General features: G+C 51.6%; 4 protein-coding genes across 4 annotated transcripts; 1 reads left to right on the plus strand and 3 right to left on the minus strand.

The window, feature by feature from the left end:
- Nucleotides 1-139: 139 nt before the first annotated feature.
- On the plus strand, nt 140-1,595 carry BCR38DRAFT_430271 (uncharacterized protein; the record flags this gene model as incomplete). The annotated part of the gene is made up of 1 exon (XM_040860028.1): nt 140-1,595. The coding sequence occupies exon 1, from the start codon at nt 1,088-1,090 to the stop codon at nt 1,592-1,594; it is 507 nt and encodes a 168-aa protein (XP_040717411.1). The 5' UTR covers nt 140-1,087.
- Nucleotides 1,596-5,532: 3,937 nt separating this feature from the next.
- BCR38DRAFT_339446 (uncharacterized protein) lies at nt 5,533-7,049 on the minus strand (the record flags this gene model as incomplete). Its single annotated transcript, XM_040855703.1, has 4 exons — nt 5,533-5,845; nt 5,905-5,982; nt 6,065-6,583; nt 6,640-7,049. The coding sequence occupies 4 exons, from the start codon at nt 7,047-7,049 to the stop codon at nt 5,533-5,535; spliced, it is 1,320 nt and encodes a 439-aa protein (XP_040717412.1).
- A 5,740-nt stretch (nt 7,050-12,789) lies between these two features.
- On the minus strand, nt 12,790-13,863 carry BCR38DRAFT_180482 (uncharacterized protein). The gene has a single exon (XM_040853930.1). The coding sequence runs from the start codon at nt 13,549-13,551 to the stop codon at nt 12,895-12,897; it is 657 nt and encodes a 218-aa protein (XP_040717413.1). The 5' UTR covers nt 13,552-13,863; the 3' UTR covers nt 12,790-12,894.
- A 3,512-nt stretch (nt 13,864-17,375) lies between these two features.
- On the minus strand, nt 17,376-20,090 carry BCR38DRAFT_340562 (uncharacterized protein; the record flags this gene model as incomplete). The annotated part of the gene is made up of 3 exons (XM_040855800.1): nt 17,376-17,921; nt 18,012-19,847; nt 19,932-20,090. The coding sequence occupies 3 exons, from the start codon at nt 20,088-20,090 to the stop codon at nt 17,376-17,378; spliced, it is 2,541 nt and encodes an 846-aa protein (XP_040717414.1).
- Between the last annotated feature and the right edge of the window lie 415 nt (nt 20,091-20,505).

Here is a 20,505-nt window from a genome sequence, read left to right on the forward strand (position 1 = left end):
CCATTTGATGCGATTGGTTTGGCAAGCGCGATAGTGGCTTGAACTCAGAAAGCGGGTCCAAGTACGCGGCAGAGCTACATACACCCCTCCCCGTAGTGGACGGACACAACTATATTCTCACCCGATTACCCGCTGCAACCTCCATGTAAGGCGGCTTTGCCGCATAATGTTGGGCGACGATAACATCAGAGTTAGCAGTAGTCTGCTTCAGCTGAGAATTTCCATTTTTGCAATTGCACAACCCCAAAAATGGTTTCAACCAATACTACGAACAACGCGCAGCGTCGGTCGATGCTTCCTGTCGTATCACACCCGTTGTGCGTTGTCTTGTGTGGAGTAGAGCCTGCACTCGGAAATGGCTTCTGACAAATACCTTACCGAAGGCCCGCGCTACGAAGACCAATCCAGGCACATCTGCTGATCCGTAAATACTGGCGAATGACGAATTCTCCGACCCTCTCTTCGAAGGTGGTGCTACCTTCATCGGTGTGGGTGGTGTGCCGGTGGCCGATTGTAGCACCTCGGGCGGCCGGATAAGGTACTTGAACGTACCCTCATATTCCAAGAATGGCAGTTCATGTCAGACTTGCGAGTGTCAATTGCAGACTGTCCGAGGAAAGAGGAGGTGTGTCCGGAACCAAGGCGTCAGCCCTAAATGCAGCTCCCTACATGGCTTCGCGTCCGAAGTGCAGAAGTGCGAATGTATTGCCCTCACGCCACTGACTCGACTTTTGGGGGCGGGGGCGACCGCCTGATCGCGACAATATTCTGAAAAGCTGTGGAAGAAGGGGATACAGGGGATGTGCGTGCTCGTACAAGTCAGGTCTCGCTATGGAGGTTACCGAACGCTCAAATAAATTCCTAGAAAAGGCAATTTTCGTCATGAACTCGTCTCTGGCTCTTGAACCATGCGTGGACGTTCCGCATGTGCCCAGGCAAGTGGTTGATGACGGCCACAGTAGACGCCACACAGACACGGCTGCAAATCGTCAAAATTTGTAGCCATTGGCAGACAATAGACATACAGCCTTTCGGCGTTGGCAACGGCACAGACAGTGTCAAACGTGTGTAATGGCGGCACGGCCTGATGAAGTGGTTTAGGAGTCTCTTGGTGCAAGGTGACTGGCGCAGAACGCGACGCGCACAGGTATCTCTGGTTCTAGACTTCGAGGGTGGCCAAACCGTGCTAGAGAAGCAGTACTTTACGCCGAAGGCGCAGAGACTCCTTTTCTCGAGCGCCACAGCTTACTGTGCCGAGCCACAATTCGGTCGGTTATTCCCATTGAGCGAGTCCCATAAGGCTGCATATTTATATTTCGACCTTCTTGATTGTGATTGGTCGAGATTGGTAAAGAAAGCCGACCCCTGTTTGCTGACAAGTTGCGGGAATGAATCGAAGTGGAAATCCGCAAGGGGGGCATGTCCACCTGCTTTGACGGAAGAAGTATGGTTTACGAGCGGGACATCCGTTGTTCAGAATAACCGCGTCCTTGGGGCGAAGAACTTGGAGCTAGAATTGAGCCTCAACGGTGACACGTTGTGCTTCTCTCCACATGAGCCGTCGCTGATCACGATGCTGATGGGCAACCCATGAGTTCGTAAAACGACCTGTACGCAGTACGAAACGATCATGTACAACTAGGTCGCCGACGCACTGATGCGGCACGGCTCCTTGGGTCCTACATGGGTAATGACGTTCAGAGTTTCTCCGCCGAGCTCAGTAGGCGAGGTACATGCATGGTACTTGCATCTCATCGACTTTGCATCGTTGTGGAGTTCGCATCCAACTGCGAGGGCCTTTTGTCCAGGGCACAGGGCAGGGAACAATATACGAGTCTTGGTCTTGTCACTTGACGTGGGGTCTAGTTCCTGTCAGTCTCCTCTCGAATGATGGCAACGGTGCACAACCCTCACCGAGCCTTCAAGCAGATGACAAAAACGATATTTTGCTCCATTTCGAAGCTCGAGTCCGAGTGGTATTGTTCGCGCCCAGTAAGCAGGTGCACGACATGGTTGCCTTGGGACAGACTCGGTTGTAGGTCTGTTCTTCCAATTTCGCCCCGCCTTTTCCACCAAGTTGCGCCCGCAAAACGCTGCGCTGGCTATAGAAACAAAGGCGGTAAATAGTATTTGGAAATTCTTGCCTGGTCCCCGCTTCTGAGTCTTGTGTCTCTGCTGCGGTAACCGAACAGCCAAAAGTCGGAGACAGGTTGACCGCATTTTGTTTTCCTCTTCGCCGTCCTCGTGCTACGTCGATGATTATTTTTACGCCGTCGCGTCGGTATAGTGCCATTCTGCCCACAATGGGGCCCTCGAGGGCAGGTAAGCGACGTGCCAGTTTGGCCAACAAACTTGGCCATTGAAACGGGTCACTCGTGGTAATCTCTCCAGACAAATAGTTCGGGTCAGGTGTCCACTCTACCGTCTGCTGCTATGGTTAAAGGCCGAATATTTAGCACCCCTATCAGGTAGACCAGTATGGATCCACAGAGCTGTCTTCTTGCTGTCCAAATTACCCCTGCTTAGTGCGAGAGACTCGACTGGTAGGACGCAAATTACCGCTTCAAGACTGTCATGGTAAGCACGGTAATACACAAGTATACCGAGGTACCTATTTCTTGGGTCGTTGGAGTAACCCCAATTATCTGTCGAGGGTTCGATCTGACCATGGGGCACTGCTCCATAGCGAAATGAACTCGGTCTTAGTCATGATACACGGAGTCGGCATCTCATCTCGTCTGCGTCCTCGGACTGTCTCCGTCTCGCGGCCCCACAGGTGGTTTTCGACGGCGGTTTCTAAATAATCTCTACGTCTACCTCAATTACGTCAGCCACACCGCTATATCTGAACAAGATAAAATGATACCAGCGGTTAATTTCAAAATGCGAAAGCCATGGGGCCAGCTGGGTAACCTGGCTGGCCCTTGTGTATACACCCAGTCGGGGGGTTTCCACCGGGAGTCGGAGCTCGCTCTCTTAAAAGCCGACTAAGTAATACCACAAACCCCGGAGCGGCGCGCCGCGAACAGGAGCTCCGGCATCAGTGCCACTTGGGATGCAACAATTCTCATTCCAGAGATCGTTATGGAGGCTCGGTCCAGTGTCTGGAATTTACTTGAAGAGGTCAAGTTGATTGTCATCATGCCATTTTGTGTATGAGCAAGCTCGCTAGTGAGCAGACGAACATATCGTAATTATTATCAATCGAAGCTATTGTGGTCATCACCCACGGAAGATTCACGGATCTATCATCAAACAGCTCTCTCTTTTGTCGCTTTCCTACGGCACTTCTTTCAGGCACAGAATGGGATAATACTGCCGATGCCGCCCAAGCGCAAAAAAGCAAGTGGATGCTGGTTTGGGGCCAGGGGAAAGCTTATTGTTCCCTGAAGAGGAGCATGGCTGGCTGGGCGTATCCGACAAACTGGTTCTACGACACAAAAAAAAACCAGCCTGTCGGCTACTGGGCGTGGTAGACGTACCTAAGTCCCGAATGCCGCAATCATGGGAATTGACTATCCCAAATGGAGACTTTTTCAGGGCTGATGACATGACATGGAATGAAAAACGTTAATTTGCTACCGTCGCTGTCGCATGAGTCTCAGGCACTTGCTCCAGTTTCCCGGGGGGATGTCCATATTAACTAGACTTTGTCACCAGCATGGCGTATTAGATTTCGACGCTGCCGTAGACAATGTCAACGCCACCCCTGCCCTGCCAGACAGATAAGGGTACTTCACTTCTCTACAATTAGATAATACCGCGCACGGGTGGTCGGGGTCGGTCCCGTGGCCTCGAAATATCCCTGTCAATGAAGCTAGTACGAAGCTACTGCAGAGCACTCTATAGTAACTTTGGGTGTGGGTAAAACAGCTTGTCCATTGCTATCTTCGACTACGATAACATCAACCTGGCGCCATGCAATGGATGGTACTTTTGCGAGGAGAGAGTGAACAGGAACATGGATCATCCGTGCAGTCAGCTTCCGCACTAAAACGCTGGTCCCCAGTGGCGGTGCCAGACGTGAGATCTACAACTTTGTTTTGATTTTTGGGTCAACCCACGCTGTCGGACTCTGGGGGCAGGATTCTATTTTCAGGTACATTGCTGAATGGCTGTGCACTGTTGCAACATTATTTGGAAACAGCCAGCTTCTCGGTTGTCCCTGAATCTCCGCAATTTCGAGGCTTCGACGAAATAAGACCAATATAAAAAGAACAAGGGTTCGACTTTTATCTCGGTGCCTGTTGCTACGCTCCTTAGGTACCGCTGTGCCGTGCGATCGCCCGACGCATGATGCTGGGGATCCCAGGAGCCAGGTGATGGGGGTCGTAATTACTCTCAGCTAAGAAGCCCAGTCTGGTTGAGCTAGGTTTCGGTTGGCGTCTTTGCCGTTGTTGGGCACACCCACCACAAGACTCCAAGGTTTGCGAGGGCGAGCCATGTTGTTTTACGAGCAATTTGCTAGCTACGGCAGGTACATGCACTGTGAATCCCAAGAGGAGTCAGTCACAAGCTCATATCCAACACCCGTGTTGTGTGTTGTACTCGGCGCCGCACTCACCTCCACAATTGTCATCTTTCATTAGAGCTGTTGTAAATCTGTCTGTCTATTTCTACCCTGCCATCTCGTAAGGCTGATTCGATTAAATGAGTCTCTAATGAAGCTAACTGATGATTGAAGTAATATCCTTGCGACAAGGCTTTATTGGATACTTTACTGAGATATCAGCCAACCCGTCACGCCGTTACAGAGGTTGACGTCACCGCAACATAATGGCCCACACCCATTGCATACGGATGTGCGTGTCGTCAAACTACAACCCACCTAACCATTGGCGATTGAACATGGAAACTTGACCACACGTGGCAAACTCGGTTGAGATATAGTGACGATGTCAAGTTCGTTCAACGCCACAGATCCCAAGTCGCAAATTACGTGCTCAATCCAAGCTTCTGCAACTCACACATGGTTCAACTTGCCGATAGAGGTGTCGATACACTTCGTACCAAGTCCGATCGCCCAGTCTTCGTACCCACTTGGCTGGAAAGTTGCGTGTCAGAAACCAGACTGGTTCATGAGCGCGGGGGACTTCTACGAAACTTTCATAGATCACCCGTCGGAGGTACCGAGGGTACGGGTCGCCTGCTAAAGGGAAGATTCAAGTCGGTTGGCGAGCGAGCATGGCCATGTTGGAACGACATCAACCCCGCAATTTAGGTGTACAACAAGTTATGCGATCTGTATAAGTGGAATCCAACTCGACGATTTCGAGTTTCGAAAAAGGGGTATCTACTCGAAACCTGGCGTCTGCCACAACCATCATCTCAAAGAATTCCCATATATACAGGGTTGTACATTCCATCCGCCAGAAAATGCCCACGAAATGCCAAGCCGTCAAATCCAATATCTAAGAAACAAAAACCTATTATCAAAAGCCCCTAGATATTTTCTAGCCCAACTCCATTTTTACAAAATGCTCAATCATGAAGGATCGTTAGTGTTGGTAAATGCAGCGCATAGCATAACCGTTACGAATTGCGGCGCTGCTTGCACTTGTCGTGAGCCAGGTGTCCGTTCCGCGCCGTTGTTCGTGTAAACTCTGCCCCACAGTTGGGGCAAGTGGCCTTCGCCGCCTGGCCAGACTTCTCGCGTTGATGTCGTAGCAGGTTGCTGAAGGTGGAGAATTGGCGGCCATTGCATCCATGTTCCCAACATTGCGGCTTGGGCCGACTCTGCACCACCCGGACGTGACCTCCATCGTGCGTGGTTCCATTACCCGATGGCAAAACCGACGGAACCGGGTATAACATACTGGTTTCGGACATCGATGTCGGACGGCTGCTGTGAGGTTTTGAGTTAGCAAATGCATCAAGGCGCCATGTCCACGGTCGAAAACTGACTTGTAATGCGAAGTGAGGCCCTGTGTCGTGGGCGGGAAGCCGGGAGAGTAACCCATGTTCATGTAATCGCTCGAGGGTCTGCGTGAAACCAGTTAGCAACGGAACGACCTTGCAGTGCTGTTTACATCAGACTTACAAAGTTGAGTAGTGCCCAGGAAACAAGTTCCCTGGATCTGGGAGGGGCGAGGTAGAGTAGGCCGGCATGTAGGAGCCCGTTACGCTGGTGACTGGCTCGGCCAAGAGGGAGATCTGCGCAGGCGAAGTTGTGTAGATAGGCATGGTAGATGCAGATGAGAACTCGGCCATGGTGACTGGCGGGGACTGTGAGGTGTACGAAGCGTTACTCAGGGCGCGGCGTGCCCGGACCGAGGTCTTAGAATCGCGCCTTGCTTGGTCCCGTTGCCTCCTCAGCTCGCGCTGCTCCGCCGTCATCGGTCCTCGTGGTGGACTCGCTGGCACCGACCCCGATCCACTGGAGGGGGTCAGACTGGCATCAGAGCCGTGGCCCACTGAAGGTGATAAATCGTGGCCCAGAAGATCAACGCCGGATTCGAGGACTTGGTGAGGGTTTAGTACATAATCCTGCTGGTACTGCAGTTGTTGGTGCATACCTGGCCACGTATACGAAGAGCGAGGAACCCCCAAGTCATATCGCGGGTCGAATTGCACTGCGACGGTGCTGCAAGCGTGGTAAGTCAAAGTGCCCTGTGGCGGTCAAGTAGTTAGTGACCTTACCTCATATTGTCCCTGGTTGTGGGGGGGAAAGGCGAAGAGGAACGAGAATAGTCTTGTGCTAGATCAACACGGACTATGGGAGCGTCCGAAGACTGGTTCTGATTGCTAGTCCACTCCGATTCCAATTCACTTCGCGGTAGGGTAGGGTACGAGGAATAAGCCTGTGTTGACGGAGTTGACGATAGAAACGTCGCGGAGTTTGGGGGCGCCGGAGTTATGAAGGACGGCGAGTGGGTCCCTGTTGAAGATGTCGGCCGACTAGTATCGTATGGCAGGCTACGTGGTGAGTCGACGAGAATCAAGTTGTGAAATCGACCGTCCGTGGAAGAGACAGCACTGTTGGCTCTTGATCTGGATGGGCGTGAGTACGAGTCTTCATAACTCTGCTGCTCTACTCGAGAGCGATCCATTGCGGAAAAAAGACAAGAAGACATTGATCGGTATCAAGAGACGTAGACGTTGAAGTTGACATACACTGTGCAGCAAGCCCGTTCTCAGTGTTGACTCACGACGAAGAGCAGGTTGTCCGCCTGTAGGTGCAAAGGCTATGTCGAAAGACTTATAAAGATCCAAATTGAAGCTGGTGGATGTGGATGAGACCCATCAATATGGAGAAATAAGAGAAGTTGCAACCTATCTTTGTAACCCTAGCCTTCAAGAGTCTCTCAGCCTCAGCGGTAGACAGGCAGGACATTTGATGCTTATAAATTTAACTGGAGGCAGTACCTCTGTGGAGCTTGAGCAGGCCGGCCTCAACCTTAGGCACCGGGTGCGTGAGGAAAAGGAAACAGACTCCAGGACCTTGGGCTAGTGCTGCTAGTAGACAGTATGTACCTTTGGGTACATGGTCAGGAACCAAGGAAAGATGGGAACCATAACCATAACGGGCAACGGTGGGATCAGATGGTAGCGGGTACATCGCAACCCAAGTTACTGGGGGGGAGGGGTGGAGAGTGACAGGGGAGGGTGGCTGCAGGGAAGAAGGGGGCGTGACAGGACCATGCCTGTCCCGGTGGAGGGGGTTTAGTCTTCCAGACTAGGAAGGGCTAATAACGGGCAGCCGGGGGACACACAACGACGGACAGACGGTGGCGGGATGGCGGGGAGACTGATGAGAGGATCGATAGGCTCCAACATTCTGTGTTTGAGAGGGGACCTGTACTAGCATACCCCAGCAGCAGACAGCTTAATGACATGTTGGCAGGCGAGGACGAGCGCGGATGACAACCGAGGAACAGCATTTTGGTTGACGCGCTTGTTCCGGGCACATACACATACACGAGTATGAGAGAGAGAGGCAAGTGGGGAGTGATAGAACGTGATGAGGCTCGAAAAGATATGAACATGCCAATTTGAGGCGGCAGGTGCGTGGAAAAGCGATACAGGCTATGTGGTAGCCAAGCCATGATTTCTTCAAAATGCTTGTGAATAATTCATCACTGACGAGCGACCAGCCGGCTTGGTAAGCTGGGCTGGGTTGCTGAATGAATCAAAAGCCCGGCCCATAGGGCCCCGCCCTGACTCGAGAGGAACTATGAAAAATGTGTGAGCGCAGACGATGAGTGCAATGTAATATCGAGAGTGTGTCAATGAGATAGCCAGTTCCGGCGTCTGTGGGTCGGTCAGTTGAAAATGGACGAGCGTGGTGTGATTAAAGCTTAACGCAACCAAGCCCGACACGGAGACGGAGAGCAGCTTGGGGTGGGAATTGAGGGGAGCACTCGAGGCGAATGAAGGGAGTGCCTGAGTGCTCGAAATCGTCGAGCTGCGAGAGATTGCTGAAGGATTGACATCCCGGTCTAAAAGCCTGCCGCCTAGCCTGCCTCACTCAATTCGACTAATTTACGCAAGTGAACAGCGGCCGCAAGTCAAGCGACACTTTGCTCGATGATGCAGGTTAGACGGCTTGGCCAACACCCATCCGGCGACAGGCAAAAGAATTGTACGACGGTACGACTGTCGACGTGAGCGTGTAAATGGCGGTTGGTGGCATGGTGACACAAGAAAAGATAAAAAAGAGTTGGGGGTGTGCATTGTGCAGTGTGTTGGTCTGGTTTGGTCGGCAGGTCGGCGGTCGCGCCTGCTTCAAGTGCGCCTGGGATCCTGGTTAGGCGCAGTCTCCTGGAGCCAGAACCGCAATTTCGCGGCTAAGCAGGAGGCGCTTGTGAGTATTCAAGGAAGTATCCTGAACAAGGGCCAAAACAGTATGGGTGATGGAAGACGCTTCCGATGGCAGAACAGGGAATATGCCTGTTTCCTGTCTCCTCATCTGGGTCTAAAATGCAGAAGTACACTAGACTATGCGACCTTGGCGTACACACCCACGCGATGCCCCGGTCGTTCTTTTGGTTGGGATGGCTCTTGAGGGCCCTGGGACACGGTACAGGGACAAAAAACTGTCCGTGAGCGGTTCGCAAGGATGAAGTAATAATATTTGCTGGGATCTGGATTTCCCGTCTCTGAGCACGTATGAAGTAGACGTCAAGGTTGTTGACCGTCACAGGGCTTATTTTCCCTTTTTTTTTTCTCTTTTTTTCTTTTTTTTTCTGGTCAAAGCTAGCCATTCACTCCATTTCTCAAGCTCGACTCCTCCGTCAGTTCACTCAGAGTGTCAAGATAGATTTCGCTGCTCGAAATAGACACAACTAAAGATTTCACTGCCCGGTCCTAATGCCCATTGTCTCTAGTTAGTGGGGTAATTTCCCCAACCTGAAGTAGATACCTAGGGTACGAGGTAGTTTCCTGCGCTTTACCCAATTGGGCAACAGAACCATTTGCGGTAATGGGTGCGAGGCGGCGGCGTGTAAACAATGTCGGAACATACAAGTACACATTTGAGAGTTGTAGGCTCAATATTTTGTCCTTAAATCAACTTGATGGGCGTTGCACCAATGCTCGTCATCATATTGCCGAATGCCAGAATGATTGCATTTGGCCATCTGGACCAGACCCGCACCCTGGCAGTCGGCGAACTCATAAGACTCTGGCCCACAACTTCTCTTCAACCGTCCATGACCGGCCAACAGCGATAGCCGGATTTCTGTGCAGGATTATAAACGACCTCAGCGACGACGGCTCACTTTAACAGCGTATAAAAAGCTAACAAGCTGTTTATAGACCCCTCTTTTGCTGCACTGGCGCGTCTATAGGGCGTGCGCTGGTTTCGTGGGACCCGTATTCCCCGTGTTCGCTACACTGAGGATTGACGATGGCATTCTCAACGATATACGTACCCTAATGCTCATTTCCTGGAGCCGTATTTAGATCGCCTGACGAACATGTGGATTGCCACCCGCTAGATGCCATCCTCCAGTATTGGAAGGTGACTTCTGCCTTTGGAACAACAAATAGAGTAGAAGATCAACTGGTGGGCGATTTGGACGGAAATAGAACCCATCGTGGCTCCTTTGCACTGTTTGGCAATAGGAACGTGCGTTCGGCCAATGGTTGAGGTCTTAATGCTGCTGCCTTGCTCATGGAGTATATACCGTCACAGCAAGGGTATGTAGCCATCCCAATCCTCGTGTAGAGCAGACCATGACCGTCTCTGTGTGCAGGTAGTTTTTAGCGGTGACCGCTGTTCGTTTCTATTTGGTATGTGATGATGTTTCTTCCCAATATTCGAGACACTGTTGTGAGGACCAGGTGTGTTCGGATTGGGGGTGCGGCATCTGGATGCTGGACGGTCCTATAATTTGCGTCTGTTGAATGAAGTGACCTATAGCGCGATGCGCATGATATCTCCGTACAAGGATATTGAAGCAGTCAGGAAGTAGGACCGACGAGTTGCGACGACAAGTCAGTTCAAGAGTCCATCATGGATGGCTGTCAGGCAATACACTGCTTAGCTTGATCCAGGCAAGTGGTCAGCGTCTATTCAGACCAATGCGCGGCACGGGTCGCATACGGCGGATGACTTGGACATGACATGATGCGTCAGCAGATCATTGGTGCGTGATGGCTTTGACTACGAAGAGCGACTGTAGTCGAATGCGACCAGAGTGCATGCGTACATGCAACCCAAACCTGATGGAAGGCCACACACACCTAGCAAGCTGCCCTGGCAACCTGGCAATTTGGCCTGCATCTGGGTTGGAGAACTTTAGAAGCCTCAGGTGTCTCCACGTCGACCCAGATTTGACCGCTCGGCACTGCAGAAGGCCTGATGATTGGAACTCTCCATCAGAGTGTTATGAATGTGGATGCAATGATTCAAGAGTGACGGAGTTCAACGGCATGTTTGCTAGTCCGTGGGTGGAAATGGTATCGTTGAATCCCCCCGAGTATTACCGATTGAGCTCGGAGTTTTGGAAGCTGTAGGCCGGGTCGTCGGTGCCCACCTCGGAAATTCAAGTTATTGATTCGAGGATCTCGTTTGACCCCCTTGCATCCTCGAAGGTATCCATGGATCTGAGCATCCGAGCTTCAAGCTTCCCAGCATTGACAATATTTGGACACTAGCCGTGGAGCACATCTGGCAACATTCACAAACCCGTCCACAGGAAGAAAAGTTTTCCCCCATCGACGCGCAAGCAAAGCTCTCCCAACCCTGAAGACTCCAGAGCCCGCTTACCCAGTAGGGCTGGACGGCTCGCACTCGGCTCAATCATTGCTCACCATGGCATCGCAATTGCGTTCAAGTGGCAATAGGTTAAATGCGCATTGTCACATCAAGTTGACAGGATGCAATAGCTTCGTCGATCGTTGCGCCCACTTGCAGTAGCTACATCTCGCTCCCGCAGCTCGGTACCCTATCATGCCACCGTCCCCCTCAAAGGCTCGCGTCAATGGCCATTCGCCCAACTCCGAAAGCACATCGATTGAGGGTGCCGGGAACGGGGAACGGAGAACGGAGAACGGGCACGGACTTGGGGAGTAAACTAACTGCCGGCTGCACTCCTCCTCTGCGTATCGTAGTGTACAGTAGCAGCGGCGGTTTCATGACCTGTTCACAAACGATATCGTCTTTCAATTCAGAGCATGTAGTTATCACATCGTTCAGTGGCCCAATCAGAGTCCTGAGCTGTCCTGCCAGTCTCGAAGTCAGGCTGTTGTCGCACCGAACCCGAGTAGCTATCCCTGTCCTCCATACACCCGCATTCATGCAAAGACCCAACCTAGTCGGACCTACTTGTACTTGCGCAATGGCGAACGCACCAATGGCGAGGGAAGCCGCGCTTACATGAGTGGTCAGTTAGACGCTGGAACGTACGACACACCCCTGACACCACCTCGAGGCAGTTCTTGGCTTTGGAGAAAACACAGGGGTCCACTGTTAGCTTCACCGACATTTCTGAGTTATACAAAAACGATCTCGCTCTTTGTCGGCCACGTCTCGACCTCTGAAGCTCTGCTGAACACTATTACACCCGGTTTACTGAGACTCCCCGCCAAGCCACTGCTTGCCTCCCGCTTCCCCAGCAGTGGTTTGGTCGTTGTGCCCACATAGAACTGGCGGCCAATCCAGCTTTGTCCATCTCGAACTGGCGGAAGCCAATGTCCATGCCGGAAGCCGGGGCCATTGGAGAAATACAAATCATAGAGCGCCCCTTCTAGACACGCTAGAACCTGCACCACGAACCATCTGGGCAATTGGGCCTGCAAATCTCTTGAGAGTCGACAAAGACATCGACACTGTACGACGGAGTCAGATTCGGTCGGACTCGTGCAGTTCCTCTGATTTGCCCGTCCACGGAGCGACTCTCGCAACTTCCAGATACATCCTAAATTGCGGCCCTCGGAGCCACCTTAACCTCCCATCCTGGTACTGTAGCGCCTTATGGTTCATTCTATAGCTACTACTATAAGGTTTCTACGGGAGCCTGGGAGCTTTCTAGTCCAGGCTGACGGGCTCCAAATCCACCGGGCTGGGCTTCTGTGTCTCGTCACAGTGGTATTGTCGAAAATCGGAATCGTTCGCCGCCGCACCTCTTCGTCATGTGGTCATCAGCTTGATCATCGCTGGCCTGGCGGAATTCCTCAGCCCTGCCTGTCATCAATGGCCCTGCTAGGAAGTTTTGCTAAAGATAGCTCAAGGTCTCCATAATTTCCGCTCTAGACAATCTAGAGTCAACTGGCGTGGCCTGAAGGACCGGCTGGTGCAGTTCCGATAATTTCTCGTCTCTGCTCATCAGCAACCAGGCAAGCGAATGAGATCATCGGGACGGGCATGTTGTTGCCCTTGCTCATCAATAACTAGCGTACAATGTCCCAGACGATCTACTGCGCGTCTTCAAATCTGCAAAATCACTTGAATCAGTAGTGTTGATGCGCGTCTTTAGGTTTCTTCAAATTCGTACCCCCGGGTCTCCAATTACTTTCGTACTTGGTACGTTGCTCCCTACTTCGTCCAGTTAATTGGCCTCGACGGCTGGTTGGCTGGTTCCAAACGACCCAGAATGACGGCGTGAGTCTCCAAGATTTGCTCAGCCACATTCTTAGCGAATGAGAATTCTCAGCGTTATTCCCGCACGACGCTGATTGGGAAAGATCACGCAGCTGTGGTACCTTCCATGCCTCAGTGGAACCGAACGGGTATACCATCGTGTACTTATACCCTTGCCGTTTCCAACTCTGATCCCCGTCGTTGGATGGGAAGTCCCGTTTTTTCAAGGATGCTTTCTCCACGGTCGTCTGCAGAAGTATTCCTGCGGTATGGCCACCTAAGATTGAACCGAATACCTGAGAACCCAACTTGGAAGTGTTCGTTTCCGCCCTCGACCAAGCCGCTATGCATAATTCCTTATAGGTTATATTGAAAAAATAACTCCTTGCCGTTTCTCCTGTTGGGCTTTGGGTGATAGTACAGGTTGCAGATTGTATATCACGTTGTCGGGACATATTACAGGCATCCCTGGTTCGTCCAATCACACCCTCCATGAACCCCTTTTCCAATTCGCTGCCCGTCACCATCTCCACTAGGATAGGTCTTACGTTTCCGGCCCCGCGGATACCTGGTGCCAAAGCCAGGGTTTCGGGATCGAAGTCGATCCAAGCTCTCTTTGTCCCAGAAACAAATACTTAGCATGCTTGGTGTGGTATCGACCGTCTTTGCAGCACAGCAGGGGGTTTCGACAAGTAGCAGGCCTGGACACCCCCGCTTCTCAATCGAACTTCCCTGATAGCAGAAGCGTCAGTTTTCACGGGCAGTCAGCCTCCTATGATCTGCTCCAAATTAGTACCGCCGGCAGAATGCTAGCCAGGGAGCATAGCATAAGCGAATATCTTCATTACGACGTCGTCAAGGTGTCCTAGGCGGGGGTGCTGCTTGACCAAGTGGGGTTTTGATAAGCAAGCCAGCTTTACTTGGGATGTGCTCATCACGTACGAAGTGGTCGACTGTAAGCCATATTCCTGGGTAAATGGGCTAGCGTTCCGCAGATGTGGCTGGTCATGGCAGTGCTGCTCACAATCTTGCAACGGATGCGGGAAGGAGTCGATTGATACTAGTCACCCAGGTAGGGCCAAGCATAGATGATGCGGACTGGGGGTGGCAAGCGTGGTGTAGCGGCAATTTTGTCTCTCGTGTCAGCGTGTGTCAGTTGTGCAGGCGACCACTTACAAGGAACCAGTTAGACGCCGTTCCCGCCACTGCACAGCAGGAGGTGGGCAGCAAAGCCGCAGACGCCGAATCCTTCTTACAGTCGGCAAAATTGGACCTGATGGTCGTGGAATGCCACGAGCAGTCACCGCTGTCGTGCTTGCTCGAGCTGGGGTGGCCGACTGGGTCGTGACCTTTGCCTGTACCTGGCTGCGAACCTGGCGATATAGCTGCGCTCATTGTAAGCCCTGACCCCGAGCCGCACGACTGCCTCTCCTGGCTGTCGGCTTGTGGCCGTGGCGGCAAATTCAGAGCCTGCAATGGCTGCGCAAGCCAAGCCTTGGGTAGCACCACCGTCTGTTGGCCCAATAATAGGCCGCCCGGCGGATGACCATTTATTATCGAAGATTCCCCATGAATAGGCTGCGCGTTTTGGTCTGCAGGCTTCTTTCTAGAAGGTGAGAGGCCAATACGTTGCAACGCTGGTTTCTGCTGTAAGCCACCAACAGTCTTCCATGCGGACCCGACCCTAGATTCAGGTAGACCAATAGCTACTGTTTGCCAACTGCTTTCAGGTGAACCGCAAACTGTTATTCGCCCAACACCACTGTAGATAGGCCAGTAATGAACACGACGATGGCTCTTCTGGTGTGCCTACGCAACATCTGATACATGCAACGAATCAATGAGGTCTGCAACCAGTAAGCGTTGTCTAATTTACCCAAGATTATTCTGGCGCCCACCGCGTCTGAATCACCTGCGGGCCGTCAATGAGACGAGCACTACCGTGGGCCAGTGACCAAGGTCGACTTCACCCCACTGCCCCGAGCGAGCAACTTCATAACGTAAAGCGCCAATCTAGTCTAGGCACAGGAAATGCGGCACGTCTCGCGTCAGGAGCACTTCAAGCAAACTGGGCATCACCAACCCATCACTCGCGTCACATAATCCCCCCACTCCACCAACTAGTCTACGCTCACCGTGCAAGTCAGCTTTGGAAAAAGCCATACCGAAGAAACCGACAGATAGGAGTTCACTTTTTGCAGGTACCCTAGACAAGCATTGCTCTGAGCTACCCTGTTACTTGACATGCCCGTCGCTGGTCGCTCGTTACACAAGGGGTACAGATATCTACTATTGGTTCCAAAACGGGGATGAGCAACTGTGCCGCACGCCTCCCGCGGGAGGCGAATCCGGATTCATGCCCCGAATACAGGTTGTTATTCCTGTGTAAGTAGGGAGGAGCTTGCATACGTCGTCCGACAAGGTGATGTGTGCGAGCAGAGGAGAAAAACAACCACCCTGCAAGCTCGGACCTGGTGGAATTAAGACCGAAGACCGAAGATTCTTGCACCATCCAGACGTACGTACATTCGCAAAGGGGAAGCGTTGCTACATTCCACGATGGAAAGGTGGCATTAGGAGAGTGGCAGGGACAAGAGTAATGCACATGGTCATTGGGAATATCTATGCCCGGTATGAAAGCGAGGAGCAGTACGCAGGAGCGAGGCACGTGTATATTATATTGCAGTGAATATGCGAGAAACCCAGCAACGAGTGTATCTAATACTACAGGGTTACCCGAGGCCATGGCTTGCTCACATGTATGGTTGATGTGATGTAGTTTCGGGGAAAGCAAAAACATCACATGCGAGTCGCTTCCTTCGGCATGAGGAATGCTTCATTGAAAGTATACCAATATTCCAGGGAAAACCCTCGCAATCACCCCTCGAGAGACTGCTGAAGACAACAGCCGAAGTGGTATCTGGTACGTATGACCTACTCATCGGCCAGACCGGCGTGTTCGAGCTCGCAACTTCGAATAGATGAAGTTAAGCTGTCGGCAATAAACAAAACAAAATGAAGTAGTATCGAAGATAATTACTGAAAATTCTCCGATCTATCAAATAACCCGCAATCAGGATTTTTGTGAACATAAATAGCAACTTTCTTGCAGCAGGAACAAGAGGTAGCATCATTTTGTTTCTTAATAACCACTTGCACAACACAGACAGAGGGAGAGGGCCATGTCCATTAATTCTGTTGCCTGATGCTGCGCAAACGGGCAATGCTATCAACAACTAGACTCTCAATGATGTACTTGGGTAGCAGTGGGCTGACTAGCCTGGCTCTCTCTCAGAACGAGATCTAATGTTAGTAACACTGATACCCCCAGCAACAAGGACAACAACAGATCGAGAGTGGAACGGAAAGGAAGGAACCCATCTCTCTTTCTTCCCTGCTAGACTGGACTTGGCTTGAACGGATAACACATGGCAAGCAGCCAAAGAAAAACCGGACAACCGCCCCGCGTAATGAATGCTGGCTGGCGAGCTCGTTTTCTACCAAAAAGACGCAACCTTTTTAGTCTCTTCACATATTACATCATCATCCCGGTCCAAGAAGAAGTGCACTCAAGTTACCCAAAGTAGTATTAGTTGAAGTTTACTCGACCGGAACAGAAGCAGGGGTTCTTCCTTCTACAACACCCACCCTTTGTTACGCACACTACTTCTGGTTCTGCATGAGAACGTGGGAAGCTAAAGAACACCATCTCGTACGAAACGGGGCCACCCTCCCGGAATCGGGGGGGGGGGGGGGCGGGCTGTGGGATGGATTGGATAGATGACATGGACTGGCCAGATGGTGGGCAGTGTGATAATCCATGGATACCACCTTGCCCAGGCTCTCCACAACCAATTACATCGTTACGGCAAGGCACATTTTTCGAAAGGCTGCAGAAGAGAGAAAAAAGTCAAATGTAAAACAAGCGCCAATGCACCTCGGGGATATCATTTTGAAAAAAATAAAGAAAAACAGCCACTGTCTCAACCCTAGCCTGGAAAGAACATGTATGTGTGTGATCTGGTACGGTAGGTTCCTTTGTGCTCCCCACCATCTCGAGTGGTGGCATTGATCCAGTCAAAGTACCTGCTAGGAGCTTGTGTTCCCGTTGCCGCCTTCCAATAAATCGAAAAATCCCCCCCTCCCCCCCAAAATATATATATATATATATATATATATATATGTATATAATCCGTACACATACGCCCCCCACCCCCTTTCTAGATGGCCGTTAAGCTGAAACGCGGTAAATATGTAGTTGAAGAGAAAAGGACCAGAAGATAAATGTGATGTGATGATGGGCAGTGTTCTTTTGGTTCTGGCCCCCAAATGAAGTTGCCGCAATACCCACTCACAGCTTGCCATGTCTCGCCTTAAATATCGCCACCTTGTCATCATAAAAAAGGATTTCACGAAGTCGGAGCTTAGGCGATGATTGGCTGTTCTCCGGTTCAAGAAACGAGTCGGGTTCTGACTCGGCATCGTCAGACACTTCGTTGAAGTCGTCCTCAGCGTCTGTGGCTGGACTACCGTTTGTGCCCGCGTCGTCATCCTCCGTCTCCTCGTCTGCATCACTGTGATCATTTTCGCCATCGTCATCTTCATCATCGACGTCGATAACCGAGATGGCCCCTGTATTGTGATGGTGATGGCCGTTCAGTCCAAACTGGTCAGAGCCGCCCCCTGTTACGTCTGACGGCCGCGCCTCCAGTATCTCGAAACACTTAGTTCCAATACCCACGTAGCACAACTGAATCTCCGGACGCAGTGTGATGATGTCAACCAGTTGTAACGCCAGTTCTTTCGGCTCAAACGTTCCGACGATATGATCTTGTATATGCGGGATGAACAGTGACCGCAGCTGGGGGATGTTGGGTAGTCTTTGAAGGAAGGGGTGCTGTGGTTCTATTGTTAGTCTACGAATACAGAACATCACCGTCGTCAAGATGCGTAGTCCGTCGTGGTGACGGACATGGTAGCTACTTACCCAGTCTCTGTAGTGAACAGCCACGGCCAACTCCTTCAGATTTCCAAAGCGGCCGCTAGTAAGATAAGCAACCATATTGCTCGTGAGAACCCAATGTTGCCAGCGAGTCTCCTCAGTGGCCGCAGCCCGTTCCAATTTGTCGTTGCTGTCGATCAGAAGTTTCTTCAGGCTCGAACGATGTCGTTTTAGAGCCCCTTTGAATATTTGCTCGATTGTAACCAGGGGAGGCGGTGATCTACGGCGATCCTGCAAGAACAATACCTCGAGCGTATTTGGCGCAAGCGTCTCCTTGATGAAGCTTATGAGAGAGTGCGTCGTGGCATCGGTGTGTATCTTTTTTAGCGCCATGTGGTATTGCACAGGCGTCCCAGGAGCAGAGCCACACGGTGGAGGAGTTGGCTGAAAGTGTCTCTTGAGAATCTTCCATAAACTTTCGTGATGAACACACTCAAGGATGGTCAAGTTGGTTAGGACAGACCAGTCGAATGCTCTGCAGCAGACCGGCATGGAAAGGGCTATTCTTTCCAATTCCAACGTATGAAGCCTCAGCTTTCCTTCCAAACGCTTTCTTCCATTGTAAGAGCTATGCAGCATCTTGCCATTTTGGCTATATCTTGAGCCTGACGCCAGTCCCCCAGAAGCCGAGGACGAGGCAGAGTTTCCTTGTGATTTGGGGAAGCCATTGATTTCGGCATGGGCATTCTCTGACGCAGAGCCATTAGTATATGTTGCACCATTTGCCGAGGGCTGCGAGTTATAAGTCGTGTCATTCGGGAAACTGCCAACTTGATTTGGTGTCCAGTTAGAACCAGACTCTCTCCGTTTGGATCTTGAACGGCCTTTCTGGCGTATCTCGTATACTCTGCCTACGAGCACGCCCAGCACCCCGCCCAATCTTTTGTATCCGATCCGGCTCTCGCCCGGCCATCGGGCGCTCAAGTCGACTTGTTGCAAGTTATCTCCTTCCAAGATGCGTACGAAGTCCTGAGCATGAGCCTTCTGTGACACTCCCACACGGAGTTCTTGCAGCGTCTTTTTGGATCGTTCAATCAGTACTGACATCTCATCTAGATATGCAAGTTCGTCCACGTCAAGAACGGTAAGACTTTTGAGAGGGGGTAGGACGCTAAAGGTTGGAAACTCGACTTGGCTGTCTGAGTATTTGGGAGGCGGGGCTAGTGCTGCATGTGAATGGATGGCGGGTGGGATCACGATAGGATTTAGATGGTTGATGGGAGGAACAGCAGGAATAGCTGGATGCACAGCAGGACTGGAAGCCGCCGAGGATACGGTGCCACCCGTGTCTGAGTTGTCATGCCAGCGAATCCACACCTTTTCGAGCTTAGGTTCACCGTCGGCGTAGTGATCTTGAAGAGATGCAAGAGCCATGAACACATCCGACAGAACTCCGGTTGGCATGTCCCAAACGAAGGTTTCCAAGTTCAGCATTTTGGCAACCGCCAAAGCCACCAATGTGCCCAGCATCTTCCCGCTCTCTTTCGTGATGTTATACTCAGCGACCCAATCCGTCGGTCCATTGCCCAGAGAGAACTTCCTAGTGTACTTGGCATACTGATTATCCACCAACCGCTGGGAAGGAAGGGCAGAGTAGTCCACGGTGCCGCCTTTTAGCCACCTCGTCCTTTGGGCAAACTTGCTACCCAGGCACAAGGTCGAGAGCCCGTATGTGAGTGCATCAACACTTTTAGAGTCGGACGCCGTCATGGTGGAGTCGGGCCATACGATGTCAAAGCGAGCGTAGATATGGGGAACCGAGAGGTTGTAGAGCGTCGAATTGGTCAAGGCAAGTGAAGTCAGGTCATTGGTATGGGTGATCTAGACGCGCAACTTTAGTCAGCAACGTCTCTTAAGGGATGGGACCGACTGCTTATCGCATCAACTGATTCATGGGTTGCCTACCTCCTTGACAATCAACCTCAAGATGTCGACCGGCAGATCCAAAAGATGAAGCGGTCCCATCTTGCTCCGAACTGCCATCCACTCGCGCTCCTTGCCCTTCAACAGTCTAGACAGGGACGGTACTGGTTGCTTGGATGGACTCTCCACTACAGGTTCCATGGACAAGTCACCGTTCTCTGCTTTGGTTTGCGAATGCAGAGCAGGCGGCTCCTTGGAGAAGCTCGAATCAGTGCTGTTTGCCATGGGACGGTGGCATTGAACTATCCCAACTGCAAACTGCAGGTGCTTGATCCGGGGAGGTCGAAAGGGAATGAGGAGGAGCTATCACTAGGGTCCGGACGTGATTATAGTTATGTATAAATGCGCATAGGGCGGACAACGAATTGCGTAGACCAGAGCGATCTTTCTGAGCCTGTGAAGATAGGTTGTTTGTGTGCAATATGCCAAACTTAGTTGAGGCTCTGCAAGGTGGTTACTTTCTTGACGGTGCCTCGATGGGCCGCAGGCCAGGCCTTGTCGCACGGGCTCGTCGCTTGGGGATTGGATTTGTAAATTTAGATGCGCCTCAAGTGCC

The sequence above is a fragment of the Pseudomassariella vexata genome (genome assembly GCF_002105095.1).
Source record: "Pseudomassariella vexata strain CBS 129021 chromosome Unknown BCR38scaffold_5, whole genome shotgun sequence".
NCBI classification, from domain to species: Eukaryota; Fungi; Ascomycota; class Sordariomycetes; order Amphisphaeriales; family Pseudomassariaceae; genus Pseudomassariella; species Pseudomassariella vexata.

What these genes read in the sequence shown, in the direction of transcription:
- BCR38DRAFT_180482 (XM_040853930.1), bottom strand. Translation starts at nt 13,551, where the DNA reads ATGGTGACGGGCAGCGAATTGGAAAAGGGGTTCATGGAGGGTGTGATT.